This window comes from Hemitrygon akajei, chromosome 8 (assembly GCF_048418815.1).
Source record: "Hemitrygon akajei chromosome 8, sHemAka1.3, whole genome shotgun sequence".
In the NCBI taxonomy this organism is placed as follows: Eukaryota; Metazoa; Chordata; class Chondrichthyes; order Myliobatiformes; family Dasyatidae; genus Hemitrygon; species Hemitrygon akajei.
In genome coordinates this window covers 62,513,417-62,539,929 of record NC_133131.1, presented here as the reverse complement: position 1 = coordinate 62,539,929, position 26,513 = coordinate 62,513,417, and the positions used below count along the sequence as shown (strand labels likewise).

Sequence of the window (26,513 nt, the reverse complement as noted above, 5' to 3'; positions counted from 1 at the left end):
AAACACTACTGGTTACGAGGGGAGACTAGAATGAGACAAGTCAGGTGAAGGGAGGCTCAGATAATACTGTGTTCAAGGTGGAGGAATCACAGTCAGCTCTAATATCATTGGCATACGTTATGATTTTACAGCAGCAGTACAGTGTTAAGCTAAATTAGTAAGAAATATATATAAAACTAAAATTAGTGGTGCAAAAAAATTACCGAAGCTGTTCTTGAAACATTGAGTGTGTGTCTTTAAGGCTCCTGTAGCTTCTTCCTGATAGTACCAACGAGGCAGTAAAGAGACACAGGATAGGACAGATGGTTAAAAAGCAAAGATAGCATGCAGTCAGACTGTCAGGAAGGGCAAGCAGACAATAGGACAAAATTGCAGCCAGCAGGGTGAGTATCAGTGCATTAGGGATAGAGAATCAAAAATGGTAGTAAATACAGCACTCAAAGTGTTCTATCTCAATGCACGGAGTATAAGAAATAAAGTGGATGATGTTACCATAGAACATTACAGCACAGAAACAGGCCTTTTGGCCCTTCTTGGCTGAGCTGAACCATTTTTCTGCCTAGTTCCACCGACCTGCACCTGGAACATATCCCTCTATACACCTCTCATCCATGTACCTGTCCACGTTTTTCTTAAATGTTAAAAGTGAGCCCACATTTACCACTTCATCTGGCAGCTCATTCCACCCACCACTCTCTGTGTGAAGAAGCCCCCCCCCCCCATGTTCCCGTAAAACTTTTTCCCCCCTCACCCTTAACCCATGTCCTCTGGTTTTTTTTCTGCCCTAACCTCAGTGGAAAAAGCCTGCTTGCATTCACTCTATCTATACCCATCATAATTTTATATACCTTTATCAAATCTCCCCTCATTCTTCTACACTTCAGGGAATAAAGTCCTAACATATTCAACCTTTCTCTGTAACTCAGTTTCTCAAGTCCTGGCAACATCCTTGTAAACCTTCTTTACACTCTTTCAACCTTATTAATATCCTTCCTGTAATTTGGTGACCAAAACTGCACACAGTACTCCAAATTTGGTCTCACCAATGCCTTATACAACCTCACCATAACATTTCAACTCTTATACTCAATACTTTGATTTATAAAGGCCAATGTACCAAAAGCTCTTTTTATGACCCTATCTACTTGTGATCCCACTTAGGGACTTTTGTATCTGTATTCCCAGATCGGTCTGTTCTACTCCACTCCTCAGTGCCCTACCATGTCTTGTATGTTCTACCTTGGTTTTTCCTTCCAAAGTGCAATACCTCACACTTGTCTGTATTAAACTCCATCTGCCATTTTTCAGCCCATTTTTCCAGCAGGTCCAGATCCCTCTGCAAGCTTTGAAAACCTTCCTCACTGTCCACTACACCTCCAATCTTTGTATCATAAGCAAATTTGCTGATCCAATTTACCACATTATCATATAGATCATTGATATAGATGACAAATAACAATGGACCCAGCACTGATCCCTGTGGCACACCACTAGTCACAGGCCTCCACTCAGAGTAGCAATCCTCCACTACCACTCTCTGACTTCTCCCATTAAGTTAATGTCTAATTCAATTTACTACCTCACCATGTATACCTATAATTTCACAGATTATTTTTAGAGCCTTTTCTAAACAACGGAACATCATGAGCTATCTTCCAATCCTCCGGCACCTCACCCGTAGATACTGACATTTTAAATATATCTGTCAGGGCCCCTGCAATTTCAACACTAGTCTCCTTCAAGGTCCGAGGGAGTACCCTGTCAGGTCCTGGGAATTTATCTACTCTGATTTGCCTCAAGATAGCAAGCACCTCCTCCTCTTCATTCTGTATAGGTTCCATGACCTCACTACTTGTTTGCCTTATTTTCATTGACTCCTTGCCAGTTTCCTTAGTAAATACAGATGCAAAAATCCCATTTAAGATCTCCCCCATTTCTTTTGGTTCCATACATAGCTGACCACTCTGATCTTCAAGAGGACTAATTTTATCCCTTACTATCCTTTTGCTCTTAATATACCTGTTGAAGCTCTTTGGATTATCCTTCACCTTGACTGCCAAAGCTACCTTATGTCTCAAAACACAAAAATACAACTGCAGATGCTGTGGATCAAAGAATACGTGCACAAAGCTGGAAGAACTCAGCAGGTCAGGCAGCATCCGTGAGAAAAGAGTAGCCAACGTTTTCTGATGAAGGGTCTCAGCCTGAAACATTGGCTACTCTTTTCTCACAGATGCTGCCTGACCTGCTGAGTTCTTCCAGCGTTGTGTACATCTACCTTATGTCTTCTTTCAGCCCTCCTGATTTCTTAAGTATCTTTTTGCACTTTTTATACTCCTCAAGTACCTTATTTGCTCTGTGTTTCCTATACATGTCATACATCTATCAAAGTTCCAGTATCCCTAGAGAACCAAGGTTCCTTATTCTTATTCACTTTGTCTTTAATCCTGACAGGAACGTATAAACTCTGCACACTCAAAATTTCTCCTTTGACTTACCATTGACATCCTTGCCAGAGAGCAACCTGTTTCACGCTTTTTAGATCCTTTCTCATTTCTTCAAAATTTGGCCTTTTTCCAGTTTAGAACCTGAACCTGTGAACACAGAACCTCCTGTCTGTACCCCTCCCTTCTGCACTGCAGAACCAGACTCAGTGCCAGCGACCTGGCTGCCGCAGCTTGTCCCAGGTAGGTCATCCCCACCCCCCAACAGTATCCAAATCAGTATACTTGTTGAGGGGAATGGCAACAGGGGAGCCCTGCTCTGCCTGCCCTTTCCCCTTTTCTCGTCTGACGGTAACCCAATTACCTGTGCGCTGCTCCTTTGGCAAAACTGCTTCCCTGTAGCTACTATCTATAAACTCCTCATTCTCTCAAATGATCCAGAGGTCATCCAGCTCTGGCTCCAGTTCCCTAATGCGGTTTGTTAGGAGCTGCAGCTGGATCTACTTGCAGGTGTCATTATCAGGGACACCAAAGGTCTCCCTGACTTCCCACATCCTGCAAGAGGACCATTCCAACATCCTGCCTGGCATTCTCTCTACTCTAAACAAACAAAACAAAACTTACCTCCCCTCGCCTCTACCTGTTCACGCCGAAGCCAGTTGAGCCAAAGCCTTCCCACTCTGACTCAGTCCACTCCGACAGTGGCCACTGTATATGGCGGTCTTTTTTTTTAAACCTTTGGCACGCTGTGTCACGCCTGCGTGCAGATCTTGTTGCACTTTTACAGATCGTCAAGTATGATGTTGTGGCCATCACTGAATCATGGCTGAAGGATGGTTGTAGTTGGGAGCTGAATAGAAACATAGAAAACCTACAGGCCCTTCGGCTCACAAAGTTGTGCCAAACATGTCCCTACCTCAGAAATTACTAGGCTTATCTGTAGCCCTCTGTTTTACTAAGCTCCATGTACCTATCTAAAAGCCTCTTAAAAGACTCTATCGTATCCACCTCCACCACTGTTGCCGGCAGCCCATTCCACACACTCACCACTGTGAGTAAAAAAACTTAACCCTGACATCTCCTCTGTACCTACTCCCCAGCACCTTAAACCTGTGTCCTATTGTGGCAACCATGCAGCCCTGGGAAAAAGCCTCTGACTATCCACACGATCAATGTCTCTCATCATCTTGTACACCTCTATCAGGTCACCTCTCATCCTCCTTCGCTCCAAGGAGAAAAGTTCACTCAACCTTTTCTAATAAGGCATTCTCCCCGATCCAGGCAACATCCTTGTAAATCTGCTCTGCACCCTTTCTATGGCTTCTACGTCCTTCCTGTAGTGAGGTGACCAGAACTGAGCACAGTACTCCAAGTGGGGTCTGGCCAGGGTCCTACATAGCTGCAACATTGCCTCTCGGCTCCTATATTCAATTCCACGAATGGTGAAAGCTAATACACCATATGCCTTCTTAACCACAGAGTCAACCTGTGCAGCAGCTTTGAGTGTCCAATGGACTCGGGTCCCAAGATCCCTCTGATCCTCCACAGTGCCAAGAGTCTTACCATTAGTACTATATTCTGCCATCATATTTGACCTACCAAAATAAACCACTTCAAACTTATCTGGGTTGAACTCCATCTGCCACTTCTCAACCCAGTTTTGCATCCTATCAATGTCCCGCTGTAACCTCTGACAGCCTTCCACACTATCCACAACACCTCCAACCTTTGTGTCATCAGCAAATTTACTAACCCATTCTTCCACTTCCTCATCCAGGTCATTTATAAAAATCACAAAGAGTAAGGGTCCCAGAACAGATCCCTGAGGCACTCCACTGGTCACCAACCTCCATGCAGAATATGACCCATCTACAACCACTCTGTCTTCTGTGGGCAAGCCAGTTCTGGATCCACAAAGCAATGTCCCCTTGGATCCCATGCCTCCTTACTTTCTCAATAAGTCTTGCATGGGGTACCTTATCAAATGCCTTGCTGAAATCCAAATACACTACATCTACTGTTCTTCCTTCCTTACTGGGTCTAGTCACATCCTCAAAAAATTCAATCAGGCTCGTAAGGCACGACCTGCCCTTGACAAAGCCATGCTGATTATTCCTAATCATATCATACCTCTCTAAATGTTCATAAATCCTGCCTCTCAGGATCTTCTCCATCAATTTACTGACCACTGAGGTAAGACTCACTGGTCTATAATTTCCTGGGCTATCTCTACTCCCTTTCTTGAATAAAGGAACAACATCTGCAACCCTCTAATCCTCCGGAACCTCTCCCATCCCCACTGATGATGCAAAGATCATCGCCAGAGGCTCAGCAATCTCCTCCCTCGCCTCCCAGAGTAGCCTGGGTTACATTTTGGCCAGTCCTGGCGACTTATCCAACTTGATGCATCCAACTTGATGCTTTCCAAAAGCTCCAGCACATCCTCTTGCTTAATATCTACATGCTCAAGCTTTTCAGTCTGCTGCAAGTCATCATAACAATCACTAAGATCCTTTTCCATAGTGAATACTGAAGCAAAGTATTCATTGAGTACCTCTGCGATTTCTTCCGGTTCCATACACACTTACCCACTGTCATACTTGATAGGTCCTATTCTTTCACATCTTATCCACTTGCTCTTCACATATTTGTAGAATGCCTTGGGGTTTTCCTTAATTCTGCCCAACAAGGCCTTCTCATGGCCCTTTCTGGTTCTCCTAATTTCCTTCTTAAGCTCCTTCCTAGTAACCTTATAATCTTCTAGATTTCTAACATTACCTAGCTCTCTAAACCTTTTGGAAGCTTTTCTTCTTGACTAGATTTTTTACAGCCTTTGTACACCACAGTTCCTGTACCCTACCATAACTTCCCTGTCTCATTGGAACGTACCTATACAGAACTCCACACAGATATCCCCTGAATATTTGCCACATTTCTTCCGTACTTTTCCCTGAGAACATCTGTTTCCAATTTAAGCCTCCAATTTCCTGCCTGAGAATCTCATAAGTCCCCTTACCCCAATTAAATGCTTTTCTAACTTGTCTGTTCCGATCTCTCTCCAATGCGATTGTAAAGGTGATAGACTTATGATCACTATCTCCAAAATGCTCTCCCACTGAGAGATCTGACACCTGACCAGGTTCATTTCCTAATGCCAAATCAAGTACAGCCTCTCTTGTGGGCCTCTCTACATACTGTGTCAAGAAACCTTTCTGAACACATCTAGCAAACTCCACCCCATCTAAACCCCTTGCTCTAGGGAGATGCCAATCGATATTTGGGAAATTAAAATCTCCCATCACGACAACTCTGTTACTATTACACCTTTGCAGGATCTTTTTCCCTGTCTGCTCCTGGATATCCCTATTACTATTGGGCGGCCTTTAAAAAACACCCAGTAAAGTTATTGACCCTTTCCTGTCCCTACCCACCACCCACAGAGACTCTGTAGACAATCCCTCCAAGGCGTCCACCTTTTCTGCAGACGTGACACTGTTTCTGATCAATAGTGCCACGCCCCCACCTCTGTTGCCTCCCTCCCTATCCTTTCTGAAACAACTAAACCCCGGCACTTGAAGTAACCATTCCTGTCCCTGAGCCATCCAAGTCTCTGTAATGGCCACAACATCATATCTCCAAGTACTGATCCATGCTCTAAGCTCATCCACTTTGTTCACAATACTCCTTGCATTAAAATAGACACATCTCAAGCCTTCAGTCTGAGTGCGTCCCTTCTCTATCACCTGCCTATCCTCCCTCACACACTGTCTACAAGCTTTCTCTATTTGTGAGTTAACCTTCTCTTCCCCAGTCTCTTCAGTTCGATTCCCACCCCCCCCCCCCCAACAATACTAGTTTAAACTCTCCCCAGTATACCAGAGGGGTAGGAAGGTGGGCAGAGGGGGTGGTGTGGCTGTACTGGTAAAGAGTGGCATCAAATCAGTAGAAAGGTGTGACATAGGATCGGAAGATTTTGAATCCTTGTGGGTTGAGTTAAGAAACTGTTGGCCCTGATGGCAGTTATATACAGCTCCCCGCTGTGGCTGGATGTGGACCACAGATTACAATGGGAAATAGAAAAAGCGTATCAAAAGGGCCATGTTATGATAGTCATGGGAGATTTTAACATGTAGAAAGATTGGGAAAATCAGGCTGGTCATGCGTCTCAATGAGTTTGTTGAATGCCTATGAGATGGCTTTTTAGATGAGTTTGTCATTGAGCCTACTAGGGGAGCATCTATACTGGTTTTGGTGTCATGTAATGAATCAGTAGTTATTTCAGAGCTCAAGATAAAGGGACTCTAAGGAGGCAGTGATCACAATATGATTGAGTTCTACTTGAAATTTGATAGGGAGAAAGTAAAGTCTGACGTAGCAGTACTTCAGTGGAGAAAGGGAAATTACTGAGGAAATCAATGAGAGAGGAGTTGGCCAAAGTAAATTAGAAGGAGATGCTGGTGGGGATGTCAGCAGAGCAGCAATGGCTTGAATTTCTGGGGGGGGGGGGAATGGGGAAGGTGTAGGAAAGATGTATTCCAAAAAAAAACTACTCAAATGGCAAAATCCTGGCTGGCAAGGGCAGTTAAAGCTAATGTAAAAGCAAAAGAGAGAGCATACAACAATGCAAATATTAGTAGGAAGACAGAGGATTGGGAAGCTTTTAACCCTTACATACCATTCGGGTCAAATTTGACCTGTTTTGACATTTGACACCCTAAATGTTATTTTTAGCTGAAATTTGATGACTTTTCCTAAAGTGTCCCAAAATCCGCAAAAATGAAAATATTTTAAAATTTCATACTTTTGTACAGGTGCTACAAATTTTTGTACATTGAGGCTGTTCTGGGTCAAATTTGACCCTTATTGAAATGGATTTTAGATCTCTGAAACATTAATTAAAGATTAATCACCCATTTATTAATGTCAGATAGGCTATTTATACATTCTAAATAGATCTGTGGTTCAAAATTTGGTATAGACACTTGTTATGAAGGGATTCTTGGGCCCGGTCAGAATTGGCCCGGACCATACGGTGAAGGTATAGAATATGAACAGGTTGCAAAGGTTTAGAGAGCAACTAAAAGCATCATTAGGAGGTAAAAGATGAAATATGAAAGCAAGCTAGCAAGCAATCAATATCAGGGTGGATAGAAACAGCTTTTCCATGTATATCAAAAATAAAAGAGAGCTGAGAGTGGATATAGGACTGTTAGAAAATGAGGCCGGAGAAATAATAACATGGGACAAGGAGATGGCAGATGAACTAAATGAGTATTTTGCATCAGACTTTACAATGGAAGACACTAGCAGTGTGCCAGGTGTTGAAGGGAAGTGAGTGCAGTTACATTACAAGAGAGAAGGTGCTCAAAAAGCTGAAAGACCTAAAAGTACATAAGTCACCTGGACCAGAGGAACTGCACCCTAGGGTTCTGAAAGAGGTAGCATTAGAGATTGTGGAGATCATTAGTAATGATCTTTCAAAAATCATTAGACTCTGGCATGGTTCTAGAGGACTGTAAAATTGCAAATGTCACTCCATTCTTTCAGAAAGGAAATTATAGACCAGTTAGCCTGACCTCAGTGGTAGGGAAAATGGTGGAGTGTATTGTTAAGGATGAGGTGATGGACTACTTGTGACACAGGACAAGGTGGGATAAAGTCAGCACAGCTTCCTTAAGGAAAAATCTTGCCTGATGAACCTGTTGGAATTTTTTGAGGAGATTCCAAGAAGGATAGATAAAGGGGATGCAGTGGATGTTGTATATTTGGACTTCCAGAAGGCCTTTGGAAGGTACCACATGTGAGGCTGCTTACCAAGTTAACAGCCCATGGTATTACAGGAAAGTTACTACATGGTTCGAACATTGGCTGTTTGGTAAGAGGCAGTGAGTGGGAATAAAAGGATCCTTTTCTGGTTGGTTGCCAGTGACTAGTGGTGTTCCACAGGGGTTGGTGTTGAGACTGCTTCTTTTTATGCTGTATGTTGATGATTTAGACGATAGACTAGCAACACACACAGATGCTGGTGGAACACAGCAGGCCAGGCAGCATCTATAGGAGAAGCACTGTCAACATTTCGGGCCAAGACCCTTCGGCAGTGCTTCTCCTATAGATGCTGCCTGACTTGCTATGCTCCACCAGCATTTGTGTGTGTTGCTTGAATTTCCAGCATCTGCAGATTTCCTGGTGTTTGCTAGATGATAGACTTTGCTAGATGGCTTTGTTGCCAAGTTTGCAGAAACGAAGATTGGTAGAGGGACAAGAAGGCTGCAGAAGGACTTAGATAGATAGATAGATACTTTATTCATCCCCATGGGGAAATTCAACTTTTTTCCAATGTTGTGTAACTTAGACAGATGAGGAGAAAGTGGCAAATGAAATACAATGTTGGAAAATGCATGGTCATGCACTTTGGTAGAAGAAGTAAATTTGGAGACTGTTTTCTGAATGGGGAGAAAATCCAAAAATCTGATATGCAAAGGTGCTTGGGAGATCTTGTGCAGAACAACCTGAAGGTTAACTTGCAGGTTGAGTCACTGTTGAAGAGGGCAAATGCCATGTTAGCATTCATTTCAAGAGGTCTAGAATACAAGAGCAAAGATGTGATGCTGTGGCTTTATAAGTCACTGGCGAGGCCTCACCTTATAACCATATAACAATTACAGCACGGAAACAGGCCATCTTGGCCCTTCTAGTCCGTGCCAATGCTTACACTCAGCTAGTCCCACTGCCCCGCACTCAGACCATAACCCTCCATTCTTTTCCTATCCATATACCTATCCAATTTTACTTTAAATGACAGTACCGAACCTGCCTCTACCACTTCTACTGGAAGCTCATTCCACACAGCTACCACTCTCTGAGTAAAGAAATTTCCCCTTGGGTTACCCTTAAACTTTTGCCCCCTAACTCTCAACTCATGTCCTCTTGTTTGAATCTCCCCTACTCTCAATGGAAAAAACCTATCACTTCAACTCAATCTATCCCCCTCATTATTTTAAATACCTCTATCAAGTCCCCCCTCAACCTTCTACGCTCCAAAGAATAAAGACCTAACTTGTTCAACCTTTCTCTGTAACTTAGGTGCTGAAACCCAGGTAACATTCTAGTAAATCTTCTCTGTACTCTCTCTATTTTGTTGATATCTTTCCTATAATTCGGTGACCAGAACTGTACACAATACTCCAAATTCAGCCTTACCAATGCCTTGTACAATTTTAACATTACATCCCAACTCCTATACTCAATGCCCTGATTTATAAAGGCCAGCATACCAAAAGCATTCTTCACCACCCTATCCAATACCTTGAGTATTGTGAACATTTTTGGGCCCCTCATCTTAGAAAAGATGTGCTGGCATCGGAGAGGGTCCAGAGGAGGTTCACAAGGATGATTCTAGGACTGAAAGGGTTATCATATGAGGAACATTTGATAGCTCTGGGTCTGTACTCACTGGAATTTAGAAGGATGAAGGAGGCAGGGGAGGAGTCTCATTGAAACCTTTCGTATGTTGAAAGAACCAAACAGAGTAGAAGTGTAAAGAATGTTTCCCGTTGTGGGTGAGTTGAGGACAAGCGGGCACAGCCTCAGGGTAGAGGGGTGTCCATTTAAAACGAGACGTTGAGAAATTTCTTCAGCCAGAGGGTGGTAAATTTGTGGAATTTATTACTACAGGCAGCTGTGGAGGCCAGGTCATTGGGTGTATTTAAGACAGAGATTGATAGGTTCTTGATTGGACATGGCATCAAAAGTTACTGGGAAAAGGCTGGGGAGTTTGGACTGAGGGGGGAGTAAAACGATGATGAGCCATGATTGAATGGTGGACCAGACTTGATGGGCCAAATGGCCTAATTCTGCTCCTATGTCTTATGGTCTCATGGTCAATAAGAAGAGGGCATGTCCTGGGTGATGCGGTCCTATCTTTTTGAAGCATGGCTTGTTGAAGGTCACCTCGATGCTGGGGAGGCCACTGCCCATGATGGAGTTAGCTGAGTTTACAGCTTTCTGCAGCTTTTTCCGATCCTGTACAGTGACCCCTCACACCAGATGGTGATGCACCCTGTCAGAATGCTCTCCTCGGTACATCAATGGAAATTTACGAGTGCTTTTGGTGACGCACCGATTCTCCTTAAAACCCTAATGAACTGTAGCCACTGTTGCACCTCAGTAATTGCACCAATATTTTGGCTCCAGGAGAGATCTTCACAGACCCAGGAGCCCAGGGAGAGATTAGAGGCACTGGGGTACTAAAGAATGTAGTAACCAGGGGACAGTGATGACAGCTGGGTGAATTCCAACTGTGTGATGTATTTAAATTTCAGGTTGGCATCGGAACAGCATCAGAGATCTGGGCACACACCGATCCGGTGTCACTGCGCAATACCACAGTGCACAGACAGGTAAGATGGTCCTTGGCCTGCTAGCTTCTGCGGCAGGATGGGCCTGCAGTCCCCTACACGTGACCCAAACTCCCCTCCCACTGCTTGTACCCTTCTGGTTCTCTCAGTACTAGTCACGAGGAGGGTCAGTTCAGGGAGAGTGAACCCCTCTGGTTCTCCTCTCACAGGTCACGAGGAGAGAGGGTCAGTTCACGGAGAGTGAACCCCTCTGGTTCTCCTGACACAGGTCACGAGGAGGGTCAGTTCAGGGAGAGTGAACCCCTCTGGTTCTCCTGACACAGGTCACGAGGAGGGTCAGTTCAGGGAGAGTGAACCCCTCTAGTTCTCCTGTCACATGTCACGAGGAAGCAGGTTCAGTTCAGGGAGAGTGAACCACTCTGGTTCTCCTGTCACAGGTCACGAGGAGAGAGGGTCAGTTCAGGGAGAGTGAACCCCTCTGGTTCTCTCAGTACTAGTCACGAGGAGGGTCAGTTCAGGGAGAGTGAACCCCTCTGGTTCTCCTCTCACAGGTCACGAGGAGAGAGGGTCAGTTCACGGAGAGTGAACCCCTCTGGTTCTCCTGACACAGGTCACGAGGAGGGTCAGTTCAGGGAGAGTGAACCCCTCTGGTTCTCCTGACACAGGTCACGAGGAGGGTCAGTTCAGGGAGAGTGAACCCCTCTAGTTCTCCTGTCACATGTCACGAGGAGAGAGGGTCAGTTCACGGAGAGTGAACCCTTCTGGTTCTCCTGTCACAGGTCACGAGGAAGCAGGTTCAGTTCAGGGAGAGTGAACCACTCTGGTTCTCTCAGTACTAGTCTCGAGGAGGGTCAGTTCAGGGAGAGTGAACCCCTCTAGTTCTCCTGTCACATATCACAAGGAGAGAGGGTCAGTTCAGGGAGAGTGAACTCCTCTGGTTCTCCTCTCACAGGTCACGAGGAGAGAGGGTCAGTTCACGGAGAGTGAACCCCTCTGGTTCTCCTGACACAGGTCACGAGGAGGGTCAGTTCAGGGAGAGTGAACCCCTCTGGTTCTCCTGACACAGGTCACGAGGAGGGTCAGTTCAGGGAGAGTGAACCCCTCTAGTTCTCCTGTCACATGTCACGAGGAGAGAGGGTCAGTTCACGGAGAGTGAACCCTTCTGGTTCTCCTGTCACAGGTCACGAGGAAGCAGGTTCAGTTCAGGGAGAGTGAACCACTCTGGTTCTCTCAGTACTAGTCTCGAGGAGGGTCAGTTCAGGGAGAGTGAACCCCTCTAGTTCTCCTGTCACATATCACAAGGAGAGAGGGTCAGTTCAGGGAGAGTGAACTCCTCTGGTTCTCCTGACACAGGTCACGAGGAGGGTCAATTCAGGGAGAGTGAACCCCCTCTGGTTCTCCTGACACAGGTCACGAGGAGGGTCAGTTCAGGGAGAGTGAACCCCTCTAGTTCTCCTGTCACAGGTCACGAGGAGGGTCAGTTCAGGGAGAGTGAACCCCTCTGGTTCTTCTGTCACAGGTCACGAGGAAGCAGGGTCAGTTCAGGGAGAGTGAACCCCTCTGGTTCTCTCAGTACTAGTCACGAGGTGGGTCAGTTCAGGGAGAGTGAATACCTCTGGTTCTCTTAGTGTTAGTCACGAGGAGGGTCAGTTCAGTGAGAGTGAACCCCTCTGGTTCTCCTGATACAGGTCACGAGGAGAGGGGGTCAGTTCAGGGAGAGTGAACTCCTCTGGTTCTCCTGACACAGGTCACGAGGAGAGGGGGTCAGTTCAGGGAGAGTGAACTCCTCTGGTTCTCCTGACACAGGTCACGAGGAGAGGGGGTCAGTTCAGGGAGAGTGAACTCCTCTGGTTCTCCTGACACAGGTCACGAGGAGAGGGGGTCAGTTCAGGGAGAGTGAACTCCTCTGGTTCTCCTGACACAGGTCCCGAGGAGGGTCAGTTCAGGGAGTGTGTCAGATGTGGTTTGTGGGGAACTTTGTGACATTCATCATTATTGTCACATTAGAACATGGAAGAGTACAGCACAGGAACAGGCCCAGGCCCTTTGGCTCTCAATGTGGAGCTGAACCAAGTAAATTAGCAATCCAATGCCAACTAAGCTAATTCCTTTGGCCTTCCCAATATCCATATCCTTCTATTTCCCTCCCATTCAAGTGGCTGTCTAAAAAAAGTCTGAAATGTCCCTGATGTGTCTGTCGCTACCACCACCATTACCTAGTACTCTCACTCTCTGTGCTGAAAAACTTGCCTTGACATCACTCATGTAATGGGGGAGACCAGAGCTGTCTGCAATGCTCTGCGTAAGGTTTATAAAGCTGCCGCGTTGCCTGCTGCTGTTTCATCACAACTGGGTGATGCATGGACACATGATGGATTCAGATTTGCCCAAGTCACCATACAGAACTCGTGGATGGGCTGAGTGGTCTTCTGTGCTACAATGACTTGTTTTTAATTTCTCCTGGCTGCAGGTTCAGGAGCTGCTGAGATCCCTCTCGGGAAGCAAGATGGGACTGAACATCAGCATCCAGCAGCCAAACCAGAGCCAGCCGCTACCTCCGTCATCCTTCCAGAGGTTTCTGCGCGCCAGGAGCATCCCTGGGGCCGTGCTCACTGACCACCAGGGCAGCTTCACCAACAGGTATGCAGCAGGAAGCCACACGTCATCCTCCCGCTGCAACCTCAAGGATAGGCCACTTTCTGTGCTGCTGTGCATGCTGGGTTTCGGCAGGCCCATTGTTGGGTTCAGCTGGGAGTTTCTTGACATTCCCATTTTCCTCCTTCAGGGTCTGACGTGCTGGAGCAGATGGATATAGAAAATGACCCTCCACCAATGATTACCTGTATTCGTCACATTTACATCCAAACATTCAGTGAATGCCTTGTTTAACAACCAACACAGTCTGTGGGTGTGCTGCAGACAGCCCACAAGTGTAGCTACACCTCCGGTGCCAACGTGCTGAGCCCACAGTGTCATTCGACCACTTCAGCGTAGAAACAGGCTCCTCAGCCCATCCACTCCATGCCAAACTACTAATCTGCCTCATCCCATCGACCTGCACCCAGGCCATAGCCCTACATCTGCCTCCCATCCCTGTAGCTATCAAAATCAAACTCGCATTCACCACTTCCACTGCAGCTCGTTCCCCCTCTCACTGAGTGAAGTTCCCCCTCATGTTCCCTTCAACAGACCTGGACCACAACCATAATCCATGACCTGTGGATCTGGGGATTGCTGACCTGATGGAGAGGTCAGCAGGCCTTGTCCTCGGTGTTGACCATGAGCATTACTGGTCTCCGTCCTCGGCACCTGTTTTCTGATGACTGTGACAGGAAGGTGCAGCCGATGGCTCAGAGTTGGGTGAGAGTAAATGTGTGATCCGCACATCTGACCCAGCTTCGCATTCGTGCCATCCCACTGCAGTTGTTGGGCAAGTTCAGTACTGAGACTCACTGACAATGAGGCACCAGTGATCTCTCTTCCATTCAGGGGAACCTGAGATGTTGGTTTAGACTAGTGGTCACCAACCTTTTGAAGCCCAAGATCCCCTACCTTGCCTTAGTGAAAGGCAAGATCGACTCCAAATCAAATAATTACACGCATGCATGCGCACCGGGGCAGAAAAGACCAGAAGTAAAACCCCGCAACCCAGAAGTAGAAATAATGTATGAGCACCAGGGGTCACCCTTTTTGCGGACCGGTTTAATACTGACAGTATTCTTGCGAACCGGCTGACGGGGGTGGGGGGGGGTGTTAAACACGACCAGAATACAGCGATACTGGAAGCAGGTTTCTTATGTCCAGTCTGTTCTGCAATTTAGTTTATGTGGCTCTTGGCACTTAGCTTCTGTCTTGCTTGCTCATGTTTTTTCTGCTGGGAAAAAACTCAACGAGTTTGTCTTTAAGTGCAGGGTGCTTGGACTTGGTACCGAAGCAGTTTTGAGGGCTTCATTGCCTCATTAGACAGCCTCCCTCCCGCCCGCCAGACGCCTTGGCCAACTGCGGCTGTTCCCATACCAGGGCCGTGGCGGTCGCAGAGAGCAACTGACCAACCGAGGAGTGTGACAGGGCGCCCCCCCCCCCCCCCCCCGTAGGATCTATCAGCCGACAAAAGTTTGTTTCAATAGATTTCAGCAAGGTAGCTGCTCTGCTACTTACAAATCCCTGAGCCCGAATTAGGTCATCTGCGAATATTTTAGCACTGGGTTCTCCATTAACATTCGGTGTGGTGAACAGGTTTAGAGGCAGCACCCATCTGTCCGCGCTCCAGGCCAGTAGCAGTGGCATTTATTGCCGGCCGCACGGGTCAGCCAGTTACCCAAGGCCAATCAGTGATCCCTGATGTGTGTGGGTAATAACCCCGTGTGTATTCAAGTTCAGCAGTGGGTGTGACAGGGAATGAGGAAAGGTGCAGCTGACTCATATCATTTCCTCATGGCCCGGTGGTTGGGGACCACTGAAATTCACTGTGTAGTGCGTGGCGCACTGGGCAGAAAGAACGGAACTAAAACCCCGCAACCCAGAAACAATCTCTCAACGGTATTTGTGTATTTCTTTTTCTTTTTTTTTTCGGGATCTACTGGGAAAGCCTCAAAGATCGACCAGTCGATCACGATCGACAGGTTGGCGACCACTAGTTTAGACCGTAAGACCATCAGACATAGGAACAGAATATGGCCATTCATCCCATCAACTCCGCTTTGCCATTTCCTTCCAGATACACCATCCACCCTTTAGCTAAAAAATAAATTCCTCCTCATCTCTGTTTTTCAAGGGCATCCCTCTTCTTAGACTGTGCCCTCTGGTCCTGAACTCTCCCACTATAGGAAACATCCTCTCCACTTCCACTCTTATCTGTGCCCTCTGGGCCTGAACTCTCCCACTGTAGGAAACATCCTCTCCACATCCACTCTGTTTTCTCTAGTCCTAGACTCACCCACTATAGGAAACATCCTCTCCACATCCACTCTGTTTTCTCTAGTCCTAGACTCACCCACTATAGGAAGCATCCTCTCCACATCCACTCTGTTTTCTCTAGTCCTAGACTCACCCACTATAGGAAACATCCTCTCCACATCCACTCTGTCTCCCTTCAAATAATCGATAGATTTCAGTGAGACCCCTCCCCTTCACCCTTCCAAACCTCAATGAGTACAGGCCAGAGCCATCAAAAGTTCCTCACACATTCCTCGAAACATTCTCGTGAACCTTGACCTTGGTGGTAGAGGTCACGGAGCCAAACAGGAGTAAGAGTTTTGTCCAGAGACAGTGTCAAGCTTCCCGGGAGTTATTGTAGTTGCAATCACCCAGGCAACTGAGGGCCTTGCAGATGGGGGGAATGGCCTTAGGGTCAACCGAGGAGAGTCACAGTCCGGCTTCCTAAACTGTAATTTAGGACAGCAATGAATGTCCTCCATCTCTGTCTGTCCTTGGCTATCCTTCCAGAAACCAGTCTTGGACTTCCTTCATCCTGTCAGAAGCTTCCACTCAGTTTTCGCTCCTGTCAGTCATGCAAGTACTGGATGGAGACGCAGGAATTCCATTGCACTCGGATGTAGAAGGGTTCTTCATTGCTCTTTCCGTAACACTTCTGTTTTACCAGTCAGGGTTGTTACCTCTGACCCTGGATGACCGGTGGACCTCTCAATCCACCCGCATCAGTCCACACTCATGCCACCTGTTTGACATGGGTGACCCTGACTCCAGCCAACGTCGCCCTCCAGGTCAATGAGGCACACAAGCCTGCAAACCACGACAAAGCAGGTCTTTTAGGACTATCAGGATCCTGGGGAGTAGATTTGGGATGGAGATGAGGAACTGCTTCTCCCAGAGAGAAGTGAATCTGTGGAACTCTCCACCCAGTAGAGGCTTCCTTGCGAAATATATTTAAGACACAGACAGATTTTTGCAGAACGGGAATTATGGTTCTGGGGAAAAGATGGGTATGTGGAGCTGAGTCCACACATAGAACACAGTATGGTCACCACAGCAGAGTAGCAAATAGCACTGTGTTATTACAGCTCAGAGCATCGGAGTTGATTCCAACGTGCTCAGTAAGCAAGCTTGTACATTCCTTCCCATGTGCGGGCGCGTTTTCTCTGGCGCTCCGGTTACTGGGTTAATTGGTTGGTTGTGAACCGCTGGGCGGTGCCCGGTGACGGAGCAGGCCCACTCCTGCTCCCATTCTTGTCATTGACCACAGGGTATCCAGCCCCTCAGCCCCTTTGGGAACCACAGTATTGCACTAGTTCAGTAGAAACATTGAAGCGGTGGTCAAGAGAGGGAGGTGGTAGCTAGCAGGGAAAGTGGGGGTGGATGGTGACAGATGTCAAGCAAAAGTTCGCTGATCATAATAACATCAATCCGCCAATACCTCCCCTCAGACCATGTCTTTATGTGGCTTCAGGATCTCATTGTCTGCCACTCAGGACCATGTCCATCAATCTCTCAACTTGCTGCGCGAAATGATAGGGTAGTTAAAAAGATGTCTGGTATGTGGCCTTCGTTAGTCAGATTGAATTCAAGAGCCATGAAGTAATGTTGCCCCTCTATAAAACCGTGCTTAGACCACACTGAGAATATGTGGAACTTCCAGAGTCAGTGCAGAGGACGTTTACCAGAATGCTGCCTGGATTGGAGAGCATGTCTTATGAAGAAAGATTGAGCAAGCAAGGGCTTTTTCTTTCGTGTGATGAGAGATGACTTGATAGATGTGGACAAGATGATAAGAGGCCTAAATAGAGTGGACAGCCAGAGACTTTTTCCCAGGATGGAAATGGCTAATGAGAGGGGGCATAATTTTGAGGTGATCGAAGACAATATATAGGGGTAAAGTCAGAGGTAAGTTTTATACACAAAAGTGGCGGGTCTGTGGAACGTTTTGCCAAGAGGTAGTAGAGGCAAATAAATTAGGGGGCATTTAAGAGATTCTTAGATAGGCACATGGATGTTAGAAAAAATGGAGGACTATGAGAGAGGGAAGGGTTAGATTAATCTTGGAGTAAGTGCTGCTCTCGGGTGCTCGCTCAGTGCTGCTCTCCGGTGTCTTCTCAGTGGAAGGGTAAGTTGGTCCAGGACATTCTATAGTCTCAGGGTCTTTGATTATGTATTTCTGAAATCGTAATCAAATGTGCTGTGTGTTGTGTGCTGTTGGTAATGTGTCTTACACCTTGGCCCCAGAGGAACTTTGTTTTATTTGGCCATTATTGAACTTGAACAAAATTAAACTTGAACTTCAGTTCTAAGGTTGGCACAACAGGGGCTGAACTGTGCTCTCATGTTCTTTGTTGTATAAAATGGGCACTTGGGAATGTAGGCAAAGGAAGACTGGACGGAAGGGACTGAGCTTGCTTCCGTGATAACGATAACCGTTTAAGTTCCGATTTTCCCAGGTACTACCAGAGTGTTTATGACTTGGCCGAAAACATTGGATTGCATTACCCAGATGGTCTCACTCCTGAGGAAGCACTGAACCACATCACAGACACGGCAAAGGTAGGAGAGACCAGCAACGCCTGCAAACATTAAACCATCCCAGGACATTCCTGTGAACCATTAACCCAATCCCAGATTCCCACCCCTCCCCACGGAAATATGGAATTATTATCCCTCTTCCCGGGACCCCTGGGAATATTATTCCCCTTCCCCGGGAACCCCTTGGAACGTTACCCCCTCCCCGGGAACACTGGGAACATTAAACCTTATCCCACTTTCAAGGACCCCCCAACAATATTATCTCCCTCCCGGAGACCCCCTGAGAAAAAAATATCCCCCTCCGGGAGACTGCCCAGAAATAATATACCCCACCTGCAGAACCCTCACTTCCCCCCCCCCCCCCCCAGGAATAATATTCCCCTTTAGGGGGGCCCCTGGGAATACTGTCTCCCTCCCGGGGGTCACCTGGGAATACTGTCTCCCTCCCAGGGATCCCCTGGGATATTATTGTTCTTTCAGGAACCTCCATGTAAATATGAAACCACTCCTGGTGACTCTGTGCTCTGTTCTTTCTGTGATCAAACTCGTGGTGGTTCTTTTCTCTCGCAGTCCCTGGCCGACGTGGCGACCCTGGTGGTGAGAACATTGTATCTACAGGCGGGAGGCAATGGCAGCCTGGAGAACATCACAGCCAACCCACAAACAGTAAGATTCTTTCGTAAACACAGGATTCTTCAGATACTGGAGAGCTTCAATTTTCAGAAGGCTTTTGGCAAGGTCCCGCACTTAAAGTTACTTAAAAAGCTAAGAGCCCATGGTATTACATGAAAGATACTAGCACGGATTGAAGATTGGCTGATTGGCAGGAGGCAAAGAGTGGGTATGCCGGCTGGTGGTGTAGTGGCGAGTGGTCCTGGGTTCAAATCCGGCCAGCTTCTTGCACACTTCCCATTCGCGCCAGGTTGAGCATCGAGCTAGCAACTCGGCCTCATACGAAACAGACAAAATTGTCAAAGTTGCTGCCCAGAGTGCCACAGGGAACAACAATAACAAAGGGTGGGGATAAAGGGGGCCTTCTCAGGTTTGGCTGCTGCTGACTAGTGGTGTTTCACAGGGGTTGCTGTTTTTAAAAGTAATTCTTTTCACGTTATATGTCAGTGATTTGGATGACAGAATTGATAGCTTTGTTGCAAGTTTGCGGACAATACAGAGATAGGTAGAGGGGCAGGTAGTGTTGAGGAAGCAGGGAGTCTACAGAAGGATTTGGACTGATTGGGAGAATGGCCAAAGAAGCAGCAGATGGAATACAGTGTCAGGAAATGTATGGTCATGCACTTTGGTAGACGGAATAAAAATGTAAATTATTTTCTAAATGGAGAGAAAATTCAAAACTCAGAGGTACAAAGGGACTTGGGAGTCCTATGCAGGATTCCCTAAAGGTTAACTTGAAGGTGCTGGGGAAGGCAAATGCAATCAATGTTACTATTAATTTCAAAACGTCTGGAATATAAGAGCAAGGATGTAATGTTGAGGCTTTATAAAACGTTGGTCAGACCACATGGAGTATTGTGAGCAGTTTTGGCCCCCTTATCTAAGAAAAGATGTGCTGTCATTGAAGAGGAGGTTCCAGGAATGAAAAGGTTAACGTATGAGGAGAGTTTGGTGGCTCTGGGCCTGTACTTGCTGAAGTTTAGAAGAATGAGGGGGCATCTCATTGAAAGGTATTGAAAGCTGAAATGCCTATATAGAGTGGATGTGGAGAGGATGTTTCCTATAGTGGGGGAGTCTAGGATCAGAGGACACAGATATGTGGATGATAGGTACCTGATTAGTCAGGGCATCAAAAGTTAGGGCAGGAGAATTGGGTTGAGATGGATAATAAATCAGCCATGATGGAATGGCAGAGCAGACTCGACAGGCCAGGTGGCTAGTCCATATCGCTCTGGGGGTCTTGGGGAGGGGATTTACTGAACTGATTTTTTTGGACAGTAATTGGAATCAGCAGCCTCCATACAGGTAGGCCCAGAGGATGGCAAGAGGTGTCTGGCATTTAGCATAGTGTTCTTCCAGCCCAGGGCATTGGACTTCAATTCCCACATCCTCTGTTAGAAAGTCTGTACATTCTTCCGGTGTGTGTGTCTCTCTCTCTCTCTATCTCTCTCTCTCTCCCCCCTCCGGGTGCCCTGCTCTCCTCCCTTGCCAGTCAGGTTAATGGTCATTGTGAATTGTCCTGTGATTAGGCTGAGGTTAAATCGGTGGTTGCTGGCTGGCCTGGAAGGGAGAGACATAGAGAAAGAAAGAAATGTAATTGACATTGTGGACATTGTGGAAGCCGGAGATTTTGGCAGGTACACAGAAATGGATGGGCAGGGGATCACTGAAAAAGCTGACATGCCAAGACAGACAAATAGCCAACGTGTGGGTCCTGAGGTTCCTGTACCTCCTTCCTGATGGTTGAGGGGTAATAACTGTTCATGAACCTGGTGGTGTGGGTTGTGAGGCTCCTGTACCCCAGCAGAGTAAAGAGCACATGGCCTCGATGACGGATGCTGCTTTCCTGTGACAGCACTCCGTGTAGATGTAGGAGGATGAGAGCACAGAGGCTGAAACAGTGATCGGATGAGTTGAGAGGCAGGTGGGAGCGAGAGGTGCACCGCATTGAATGCAGCTGCAGGTGCGAAGGGGCTTGGGAGCCTCATGAGAATTTCCTATAGGTTAGTTCTCGGGTTTCTGTTGTAGCCCCTGACTCTGTAACCCACTCATACGGGAAGTAGGGAATATTATATCATCCACTCTCGATAGTCAGCAAGGAACTTTCAGAAATCAGAGGTGCAGGATTCCCAAAAGGTTAATTTGCAGTTGAGTCAGTGGTGAGAAAGGCTAATGTTAGCATTCATTTTGAAAGGACCGCAATATAAAAGCATAAGGAAAACCTTTACTTGTTACGTGTACCTTGTCTCAGACAGTGTTTGCATCAAATCAAGTCAGCGAGAATTGTGCTGGGCACACTCCTGACACTCACATAACGTGCCCACAACTTATGAACACTAACTTGTACGTTTTTGAGATGTGGGAGGGACTAGGTCATGGGGAGAACATGCAAACTCCTTACAGCCAGAATTGAACCTCAATCGTTGATCACTAAAGCACTTCACACTGCGCCACACTACTGTGTCGCTATTACAAGCATGTGACGCTGAGGCTTTATAAGGCTTTGGTCAGACCATATTGAGAGCAGTTTTGCCTTATCTAAGAAAGGATATGCTGGCGATGGAGAGGGTTCAGTAGTGATTGACAAGAATTATCCTTGGAATGAAAGGGTTAACATATGAGGAGTGTTTGATGGCTCTGGGCCTGTACTTGCTGGAGTTTAGAAGAATGGGAGGGAGGGGGATCACATGGAAACCTATCAAATATTGAAAGGCTTAGATAAAGTAGACGTGGAGAGGATGTTTCCTATACTGGAGGAGTCTAGGATCAGAGGACACAGACAGAGTGGATGTGGAGAAGATGTTTCCTATACTGGAGGAGTCTAGGATCAGAGGACACAGACAGAGTGGATGTGGAGAGGATGTTTCCTATACTGGAGGAGTCTAGGATCAGAGGACACAGACAGAGTGGATGTGGAGAGGATGTTTTCTATACTGGAGGAGTCTAGGATCAGAGGACACAGATAGAGTGGATGTGGAGAGGATGTTTCCTATAGTGGGAGAGTCTAGGAACAGAGGGAACAGCCTCTGAATTGAGAGATGTTCCTTTAGAACAGAGATGAGGAGGAATTTCTTTCGACAGAGGGTGGTGAATCTGTGGAATTCAGTGCCACAGATGCTGTGAAGGCCAAGTTATTGGGTATATTTAAAGCAGAGGTTGATAAGTTCTTGATTAGTCAGGGCATCAGATGTTACGGGAGAAGGCAGGAGAATGGGGTTGAGAGGGATAAAAAATCAGCCATGATGGAATGGCAGAGCAGACCCAATGGGCAGAATGGCATAATGTTCCTATGTCTTGTGCAAAGTGTAATTAAAGGGTGTGAAGAGAGTGGGATATTCAAGGGCATGGGTGGAGGGATTGACATTGACCCCACATGTGCATCCTCTCTCTTTCTGCCAGGTGACCCGGATGTTATATGGATTTATAATCAATTGGAATAATTCCTGGTTCCAATCGATCGTCAGCCAGGACAAGAAAGACGTTTTTAAAAGTAAGCATTGTGGCACCCGTCTCCCTGGGGACTGGGTGCCGTGGGCGTGAATGTTCCTGAGGAAAGACGTTGCTTCATCACCCTGGGGCACGTTGGCGAATAACTCCCAGCACACCCACGTGTGTGTTGTGTGTTCAGTGTGGGTTGTGTGCACATGTGTGCGTTGGTGAGGGTTGTGTGCACGTGGGTTCAGTGTGGGTTATGTGCACGCGTATGTGTTCAGTGTGGGTTGTGTGCACGCGTATGTTTTCAGTGTGGGTTGTGTGCCTGGTGTTTGTGTTCAGTGTGAGTTGTGCGCCTGGTGTTTGTGTTCAGTGTGAGTTGTGCCTGTGTGTGTTCGGTGTGGGTTGTGTGTATATTTGTGTGTCGGTGTGGGTTGTGTGCATATATGTGTTCAGTGTGGATTGTGTGCCTGTGTGTTGGTGTGGGTTGTGTGCACGTGTGTTCATTGAGTTGTGTGCACATGTATGTTCAGTGTGGGTTGTGTGCACGTGTGTGTGTCGGTGGTTCAGTGAAATCTGTGCCTGCACTCAGCAGCAGCTAGCTCAGAGACTGGGCTCTGCCCGTCTACAGTAACTCCGACACTCGCTGTAACCCCCTCACCCCACAGCTCTCACCTCTACCTAAAATACTATAGCTCCAAGTTAATCCTCACTGTCCCCTCCCTCTGCCCATTCACTCTCCTCCTATCCTCACCCACTACATCCACAACCCCTCATGCTCTCCTAATCCCCACGCACTACCACATTCTCTTCATCGACCTCTCATCCCCCCCTCAACCCCCATACCTTTCCTCTACCCACTTTCCCACCCACTCTTCCATTCCACCCTCTTTACTTCACCTCTCCCACCCCCTCCCTCCCTCACCCACCAACTCCCACACCCTCCCTCATCCCTTTCTCCCCCCACAGAGCAGGACCACATCTCCTACTACGTCTCGGTGAATGAGCCCACTTTCTCGACGGGACTGGTGCAAATCGTTCTCACCAACCTGACTGGATACCTCACCAATCTCACCGAGGAGCAGTGCCGGCACGCCGACAAGAGGACTGATCCCAGCACCGAAGTGAGTACCTGTCCATCTTCTGTGCATCGCGTCCCCTCCGTGCTCTCTGTCCTGCTGTCTGCTGCTCCCCGCGTCCGTCTACCTGGCCTCACCCTCTCTGTTTCCTGCCCGCAGTTCTTCAATTACGTCTGGGTGCAGGGTTGGCGAGCTGAGAACGCGAGTGAGCCCACCCCGCGCTGTGTGCGCAACCACGTCTGGCTGGCACAAGCCCGCTCGCCGGCCTTTGAGCTGCGTGACTGGGCTTCCACTGAGTACTCCACCTGGACAGAGAGCCGCTGGCAGAAGATTGGTGCCCGCATCTTCCTGGTGGCCAGCCGGGAGCTGGAGGTGGGTCCCCCCCTTTCCCTTTCCCAACAACCCCCCTGCTCCACTGGTTTGCTCTATCCCGGGACAAGCATTGAGGAGCAGGCTGCGGCCTGCTGCGTGATTCTGACGGGGCTGTGCTGCACGGTGATGTAGTGGTTGGCATAACACGATTGCAGTTCAATTGCCACTGCAGTCTGTATGGAGTCGACAGTCTCCCTGTGACTGTGTGGGTTCCGTCTGGATGCTGCAGTTTCCTCGCACATTCTGGAGATGTACAAGTTCGGTTAGTGAGTTGTTGGCGTGCGATGTTGGTGCTGGACGCATGGTGCCAATCTTTATCACCCTGAACCAGGTTCCCGATGCCAATCTTTATCACCCTGAGCCAAGCTCCTGATGCCAATCTTTTATCACCCTGAGCCAGGCTCCTGATGCCAATCTTTATCACCCTGAGCCAGGCTCCTGATGCCAATCTTTATCACCTTGAGCCAGGCTCCTGATGCCAATCTTTATCAGTGTACTAACCGCTCAGTCACCATGCCATACAAAGGTGGCCGGGGTACCTGCGCTTCAGGGCACCACAGTTGCTTGAAGCTCTGGTGTTCAAAATTGAAACTGAATTTCTTATCAAAGTCCATGAGATTTGTTTCTTTCGAGGCATTTATGGAAATTAATTTTGATGATCTCTGGGTTGAGGTGGAGGGCCTGTGGGGTGACAGTATAATGTCTGAGACAGTCTCATTGAAGTACAAGATCTGCTGTTGCCTTACTCAATGTGAGAGGAGGCTCCCGTACAGTCGAGAGGGGCCAAATGGCCGACCCGCAGTCCTGAGCGCGATGGAGACAGTGTTAAGCATCGTTGCTGAACCTCTTTCCCTTTCCTGCAGATCATCACGCTGGTGACCGGCATTGCTGTGCTCCTCGTCTCAATGGTGCTCATCTACTTCCTCAATGCCAAGTCCAATGTGCTCTTCTCTGGACCCCGGGAGCAGAGCTCGGTCACCTACTGATCGAGGGCAGGGAGGGGAACAGGCAGAATGGTGAAGAGAGTGAGGAGGGAGTTGTTGTAATGGTGGGGGGTGGGTGGGTGTATGAGGGAGAGCGTGGGTGTGTGTGCGTGCAGAGAGGGAGAGAATGATGAAGAGAGTGAGGGAGGGAGTCATTGTAATGGTGAGAAAGTGAGTGAGGGGTGAGAATTGACTTTATTATTGGCGGGAAGATGGGGATGGCAATAGGGGGAAGATTGGTGACTTAAGAAAATATTACTATAGCTGTGTTCGGTATGTTATGTCTTCCTGGAGATTGGTGGAGGCAGGGATGGGACAAAATTTGGCATCTAGCAGCTCCAGGTTGAGAGCATTGCTCACTGTTGCAAGATGTTGCCCCCCCACCCCTCCGAGCACACACAAATCAAAAGGAATCCATCCTGAGGATTGGCGAGCTCAGAATGGTAGCCACCCCACTTAAGGAATGCAGAAATCAAAAGGGGCCCCAACCTGAGGAATGCCCTGCTCAGAATGGTAGCCCCCCCCCCACCCCCTGAGGAATGCAGAAATCAAACAGGGCATCAACATTGGGACCACCCCACTTAACGGCTGCTGCCCCAGAGAGGGTGCAGATGAAAACGGGGTCACTACTCCCACCAGCCATGGAAGGGCACTGTGGGTTGCCCTCTCACACATGGGATAATGGATGACAGGGATCATTGGAGATATTCAGTGAGAAGCGATCAAACTTTGCTCTTCAAAGTTTCACAGAGTATGCTGGGCAGATTGCCAGTCCTGAGGTTCACAGCATATCATGAGAGACTGTGTTCTGATGTCTTAATAGTGGAAATAAAGATAACAATTGATCTCCAAGCAATGGTTTTTAAATCAATGCCTATTCTTTTCTTACTCGAGCCTCCTTTGGTTATGGTTTGACTGCTGGAGTTTTGGTATCAGACTCTGGGGGTGATGCATTCTCAGGAGGGGCTATGTCTGTCTGTCTGTCTGTCTCTCTCCTTGGTCAACAACACGAGTGCTGCTCAAGTAGCCATTGTGCTTCCTCTCGCTTGTTGGTCCTCTGACTGGAGTTGGCTTATTATCGACACGTAGCAAGGTATGTCTTTAAAAGTATATAGTAAATTTATTGTTGAACTACATATATGGCACCAAATACAACCCTGAAATGGCTTTTCTTACGGACAATCACAGTAAATACAAGCACAATAGAATTAATAGAAGACTGCACCCAACAGGGTAGTCAATGTGCAAACAAAAAACAGCCAACTGTGCAAAATACAAAAGGAAGAGAAAATTAATGATAATAAATAAATGAGCAATAAATGTGGAGAAGATGAAGTAAAGAGTTCGTGAGAATTATTCCAGGTCAGTGATGGGGCAAGTGAAGTTAAGTGAAACTATTCCCTCTGCGAGGTGTGAGTCCTGAGGCTCCTGTACCTCCTTCCTGATGGTTGATGCTTCCGATAAATACCTCAAATGGGTGGAAGAGACCAAACTATCTTCTTAGCAGTGCTTGCAGTCTCTCATAGGGGCTTGTGGTCAAATATGCCCCAGAAAGGTGGCTTCCATCATGCCATCTTCAATGAGCAGCTAGGACAGCCTGACTAGCTGAGGGGTTTGTGGAGATGAATGCAGGCAGATGGCAGACGAAGTTTAATACTGAGACAGATTACACAAGGTGCGCAAACCTGGGGAAATGCCAGA

The 26,513-nt window shown here is 47.4% G+C and overlaps 1 protein-coding gene across 4 annotated transcripts in view; it reads left to right on the top strand.

Annotated features, from left to right (window-relative positions):
• Positions 1-25,664, top strand: part of ncstn (nicastrin) — a 36,123-nt gene extending 10,459 nt beyond the window's left edge. For all 4 annotated transcript variants that reach the window (XM_073053930.1, XM_073053931.1, XM_073053928.1 and 1 more), the window contains 8 exons: positions 10,766-10,843; positions 13,272-13,441; positions 18,193-18,295; positions 18,845-18,940; positions 22,346-22,436; positions 23,348-23,502; positions 23,617-23,829; positions 24,693-25,664. In XM_073053930.1, the coding sequence (XP_072910031.1) occupies positions 10,766-10,843; positions 13,272-13,441; positions 18,193-18,295; positions 18,845-18,940; positions 22,346-22,436; positions 23,348-23,502; positions 23,617-23,829; positions 24,693-24,815 (1,029 nt within the window). In that variant the 3' untranslated portion in view covers positions 24,816-25,664. The remainder of the gene's footprint in view (positions 1-10,765; positions 10,844-13,271; positions 13,442-18,192; positions 18,296-18,844; positions 18,941-22,345; positions 22,437-23,347; positions 23,503-23,616; positions 23,830-24,692) is intronic.
• The last annotated feature ends 849 nt before the right edge of the window (positions 25,665-26,513 follow it).